The sequence below is a fragment of the Vipera berus genome, assembly GCF_964194415.1.
Source record: "Vipera berus genome assembly, chromosome: 5".
Taxonomy (NCBI): Eukaryota; Metazoa; Chordata; class Lepidosauria; order Squamata; family Viperidae; genus Vipera; species Vipera berus.
In genome coordinates this window covers 27,763,908-27,769,907 of record NC_138207.1, presented here as the reverse complement: position 1 = coordinate 27,769,907, position 6,000 = coordinate 27,763,908, and the positions used below count along the sequence as shown (strand labels likewise).

At 40.2% G+C, this 6,000-nt stretch overlaps 1 protein-coding gene across 1 annotated transcript in view; it reads left to right on the top strand.

Annotated features, from left to right (window-relative positions):
• Nucleotides 1-852: 852 nt before the first annotated feature.
• The window catches only part of LOC308668532 (carboxypeptidase B-like), a gene marked incomplete at both ends in the record, with an annotated part of 29,039 nt that continues 23,891 nt past the window's right edge, over nt 853-6,000 (top strand). Inside the window, 2 exons of the mRNA XM_081328534.1 lie at nt 853-923; nt 1,017-1,092. Coding sequence (XP_081184660.1) covers nt 853-923; nt 1,017-1,092 — 147 coding nt within the window. The remainder of the gene's footprint in view (nt 924-1,016; nt 1,093-6,000) is intronic.

The following is a 6,000-nucleotide window of genomic DNA, read 5'->3' as shown; positions in this document are numbered from 1 at the left end:
TAATGGTCTTCCCACCTTGCAGAGATTATCAGTGGCATAAAATTCAAGAAGAACAGTAATTTGATCAAAGATAGATTTGGATTATCAGCTAATTACTTAGAGGTGAAAAGTAGATCTAAAATTTATCTACCTCTATGAGTTGCTACATGTTTGTTATGACTTCCACAAATTCCCCAAGCCTTCTCTACCTTCTTTAGCTTCCCCAGACCATGAAGTTGAAGTCTTCCAACCCTTAAAACCAAAGGAGCTGTACTATTAGCCCTGAGGTAAAGTTTAGGGGGTTAAGCAAACTAAGGCTTAGTACCATATGTGTTTCCCAGATGTGTGTTTTTCTTGAGGAAGGTTAATTAAAATAAATCCATTTAGATTTTGTATACATTTTCTATTTTCAAAATAATCCACTTTAACAACTGTGAGAACAACATTACAACTAATAAAATATAACCCACTGATCCATGCTTATTCTCTCATTTAAACTGTACAAGCTCCTTTTCTTAGTCAGGTTTTTTTTTTCCTTTCCACTGCCACTTCTCACAGTCTGTCTGCTGAAGAAATCTTGAGAATTTAGATTTTTTTGTATAATTTTCATTAGTTCAAAAGTTCCCTGTTCAAATGTTTAGAACTAGATGGTTTACTTTTAACCTCTAATCTTTTCCCTGTGAGATATTCTTTCTATTTCCACAGGTGAGCTTTATCTTAAGAAATAGTCTATCAAACAAAACAAGGTCAGGAAATTAATCGATGGAAAATGATCTGGTTTTCACAACTGGGTTTGAAAAAGATAGGAGACGTGTTATTATAAAAGCAAGCAAAAACTCCACTACCACCTCACCATTTCACAGGAGAAGCAAGATGTGGCCTTTACTGTTTCTCATAGGTGCCTCTTCAGCTTTTGCTGAAACAACAGTTCACAGATTTGATGGGTAAGTAAGAACACAAAATAATATTTCCGAACATTTCAGAATAGCACAATGGCTTTTCTGTTATAAGTCATGTCTTTCTGCTATTTTCTTTAGGGAAAAGGTTTACCGTGTTACACCTCGCAATGAAGATGAAGTACATTTTCTCAATTACTTAGCCAATGTTGTGAAGGTAAATTCCAATATAGTATATGGTGGGGAAAATATGCTTAAACTAATGTTCATTTTATAGCATGTCATACTAATAAATGATTAGTATGGGCGGAGGGAAGTTGATGCCGGCAGCAGGTGCTCCCTAAGGTACTCCGGACCCATGCCATGTAGGGCTTTAAAGGTCATTACCAGCAGCTTGAATCTCACCCGGAAGACAACTGGAAGCCAATGCAGCTCACGGAGCAAAGGTGTAACATGGGAGTATCGGGAGACTCCCAACACAACTCTCGCGGCTGCATTCTGCACCAGTTGGAGCCTCCGAGTGGTCCTCAAGGGCAGCCCCATGTAGAGAGCATTGCAGTAGTCTAAACGAAAGAAAGATTTGACTAACTCACTAGAATTTGAACAGAAGCACATCTACCACATGATAGCAGCACACCAGGATTTTCTTGCAGGCACTATGTATAGGGCTGTTTTGAAAAACCATAAAAATAATATTTTCATTCAGTTAATACTTTGAACATGCTTTTTTCCAGACTTTTTTCCAGACTTAAAGCCCAAGAATAGCTTCAGTGCACACATATTCTTCTTTTGTGGTCAGTTCTTTCCCTGTAATCTTCTCTTAGTGTTATACCACATATACAAGTGCGATTTTGTTTATCCAGGCTGGCATCTAATTTATTTCCATATATTGCTCTGTAAAGCATCATGTATTCTCATGATGCTAAATGAACAATCCTTAAACCAATTCAAAATATTCTATCAAAAAGAATTAGATACAAAATCTGCCTGTATATTTCTTGTCATTACTTTAAAATTTTAAGTAAAAATAATATTTGTCTCCCCCCAAAGTGATAGGCTGTACGTGAAATTGTGCCAACATGGAAAGAACTGCTGTTCTGTGTGGCTCTCTTAAAGGGTTGCTTGCTGAATATTTGCTTGTTATCAGCTTCTCCTGTTTGTTTGTTTTTTTCCCCACGAATGTTCAGTGAACCTCTTGTTCATTCCAAATTTGGGTTTTGTGACCTTGATGTAACCATATTATGGCATGAGAAAGAACCATCAGAGATAGCAGATCTGTTTTCAATATTTACACTTAGCTTTGATGTTGAGAGATAGCTGCAAAGAAGAGGGACATTATAATCTTTATGAGACATGGCACTTAGCAATGATATACAGATGTCAAAAGGGCTTTTCATTGATCATAGAGCATTTTTGGGTCTTTCCCATATCTAGCTCCATTCTACATTATAATTTGAAAACTCTTAAGTTATGCTTTTCACATTTCTGAAGCTTTAGGCATTTTCACTATTATACTATAAGTATATTCATAAAAAAACTGGATGCACTGTTTGATAGCCAGCTGATGAGAGAACAGGAGAGATTGGTAGAATTCATAATGATCCAGTTGCTAAGTATTTACTATGGTCCATAGGCCTCACAATTACAAGGACTCACCTCAAAAAAGAATATTTGGCCAGCTATAAGTTATAGGTATCCATCTCTAGTCCTAGAAGTAATTGGAAATGATATACTGGAGTAGGGTCAGTGGGCTTCTAGTGCAGACATGTCAAACACAAGGCCCGGGGGCCGGATCCGGCCCACGAAGTGGTTTCATGCGGCCCGCGAAGCCATCCTGGAAACAGTGAGGGAACGGCCCCCACTGCCTTGGCCCTGGCCCAGAGACCCTCCTTCTGCCAGAGACCCTCAGATCTGTCCCACTCCTGCCCAGCCCCCCATAGGCACCCTTGATGTGAACGATGTAGAGCTGGCCACGCCCACCCAGTAGGCCATACGCACTCTAGCCTCACCCACCCAGTAGACCACACCCAGCCAGGCCATACCCACCCGGCCCCCTGAGGGCAACCGCAATGCTGATGCGGCCCTCAATGAAATTGAGTTTGACAATGAATAAATCTTTTATCAGAAAATTTGCTATAATTAGAGATCCATCTCAGTTGGGAAACATTTAAGTTCCCAATAATTTCAAAGGAGGCTACTTTAGTTATCATTCATATATCATAGTCTAAGCAAAATGAACATCACAAATTCCGCTGGTGAATGATCTCTGGCGGGCTTGGGAGAGGGGTTGTTCCTCTGTCCTAGTCCTATTAGATCTCTCAGCGGCTTTTGATACCATCGACCATGGTATCCTACTGCAGCGTCTCAGGGGGTTGGGAGTGGGGGACACTGTTTTACAGTGGTTCTCCTCCTACCTCCTGGGCCGCTAAAGTCGGTGTTGATGGGAGGGCAGAGGTCCGCCCCGAGATCTCTCATTTGTGGAGTCCCTCAGGGGTCGGTCCTCTCTCTCCTCCTGTTCAACATCTACATGAAGCCGCTGGGTGAGCTCATTTGTGGTTTCGGGGTGGGGTATCACCAGTACGCTGATGATACCCAACTTTGTCTTTCCACCCCGAACCAACCCAGTGATGCCCTCGCCGTGATGTCTCATTGCCTGGAGGTGGTCCGGGTTTGGATGGGGAGAAACAGGCTTCGTCTCAATCCTGCCAAGACTGAGTGGCTGTGCATACCGGCATCTCGGACTGACCAGATTTTTCCATCGTTCACGATGGGGGGGGAGGTGTTACCCCCCCGTCGATAGGGCTCGCAACTTGGGCGTCCTCCTGGATTCACAGCTCAGTTTTGAAGATCATATAGGAGCCGTGACCAGAGGGGCTTTTGCCCAGGTTCGCCTGGTGCGCCAGTTGCGGCCCTATCTGGACCAAGATGCCCTACGCACAGTCACTCATGCGCTCGTGACCTCCCGGTTAGACTACTGCAATGCTCTCTACATGGGGCTGCCCTTGAGGACCACTCGGAGGCTTCAACTGGTGCAGAATGCGGCCACGCGAGTTGTTATGGGAGCTTCCCGATACTCCTGTGTAACACCTCTTCTCCGCGAGCTGCATTGGCTTCCAGTTGCCCTTCAGGTGAGATTCAAGGTGCTGGTGATGACCTATAAAGCCCTAAATGGCTTGGGTCTGGACTATCTAAGGGAACACCTGCTGCCGGCATCAACCTCCCATCATCCTGTGCGCTCCCACAGGGAGGGCCTTCTCAGGGTACCGCCGGTTAAAGAATGCCGGCCGGTTATTCCCAGGGGGAGGGCATTCTGTGGCTGCGCCGGCCCTATGAAACCAACTACTCACGGAACTTAGGATGGCCCCCGACCTTTGTTCATTTTGCTGGGACCTGAAAACCTGGCTCTTCGAGCTGTCTGGCCCAGACTGAGGGTTTTTTAATTTTTAATTGGATTTTAGATTTTAATTTTTAGGGCTTAAATTTAATTAATTGTTTTAACTGATTTTAATTTTTGTATTTTATGCTTTAGTTGCCTTGTAAACCGCCCTGAGTCCTACGGGAATAGGGCAGTATATAAACTCAATAAATAAATAAATAAATAAATACTCAAAATTAAATAAAATTACTGAATCAATGTTTTATAAAGATCAATCTGCTTAAGAAAATGAGGAATATTGAAATGGAATTGGAGAATTATTCGTGCAGCTTTTTGTTTGTTTGTTTCGTTTTCCTTTCCTTTTCTATGATGACTGATTTCCTAGTATGGAAGTGAGACATTGGCTAACATTCAAAGCTCTTAATTAAAACTCAAGGGGAAAAAAAGAGAAAAGGAGATCGATTGTTTCACATCCAGAAACTTCAAAAAGTCAGGCTTTTATAATTAACAGATACCCACCTAGGGTCCAAAATGCTTCCTCCAACTCATTTTTGAAGCATGCATAATCCTATTAAATATTTCCAAATATTTCTGCATTAACAATTCATAAAATTTTGCTTAGCCATAAATACTGGCATTTGCACATTGATTTCTTACTTATTCATTTGACCATTAGATAACAGTCTTTAACATAAAGTATTTACAGTACTATATACGTTTCTTGGGAATAAAAGGCCATTACAGTTCATTATTTCCATGTAAACATTTAGAAATAAGCTATTCTTCCTTCTTCCAGATCATAACGAGAAACTATAATGAATTAAGTCTCATGTTTTACTGAATCTGACAGTCAAATCCCGGATAAACAAAATTTACCTTGGATTAGTCCTATGACTGAATTGTACCAAAAGTCCATAATAAAAAGCACCCATTTAAGGAATGGTATGATACAATCAAATGAGTGAAGTAAAAAAAAATAAAAAGATTTAATACATAAAATGAAGCCACAACAAAAGTAAGGATGGAGTTATGTGGTTATTTTTAATTGTTATCTCAGACAACCATATATGATCTAAGGAAAAAAGTCCTATTTGTCACGGCATATTTAGATAACAGCTGACCTTGTTTATGGATTACAGTGCCAGAAGTAATAATATTTGTTCACTGCTTAGATACCAGGCACCTTTTAGAAATGCTTTAGCCGCAAGAAGTCTCTATGTACCATTCAGTACATCCAAATGAAAAGAGGCTTTAAACCTCTAATTTAAAAGAATATATATGCCACAATGAGGCAATACATTCGTACAATTTTTGTTAATTTGTTTCTCGGTGCTAAAACCACCTCTGCATTTTAGTTCTCATTGTAAGGCTTTATAAAGATTCTCTTGTGGACTATTGACTTGCTCTGAGATTATTTTTTCAACAAATGTAGAAATGATCCTTTTAATGGCCAAAATAATGAATTAAATTCATTGCAGTTAGGATATTTATAGGACTGTATTTCCTCATGTTGACAGTTCTTCTATATGTCACATTATGCAAATTTGGTTAGACTGAAAAAGGGAAAACCCCTTGTATACAACCATAATTACATTATAGAATTATACATATTACCTAGAGAGAATAGGTAGAAAAGCAGAGGTGAGAGCTGATGAGTCTAAAACATATTAAGGAGAACTAATGAAAGTTTAGTAGCTGGATGTAGAATTTTGGCAATTGATGGCTGCAGAATTCTGGAGGTAAAATACA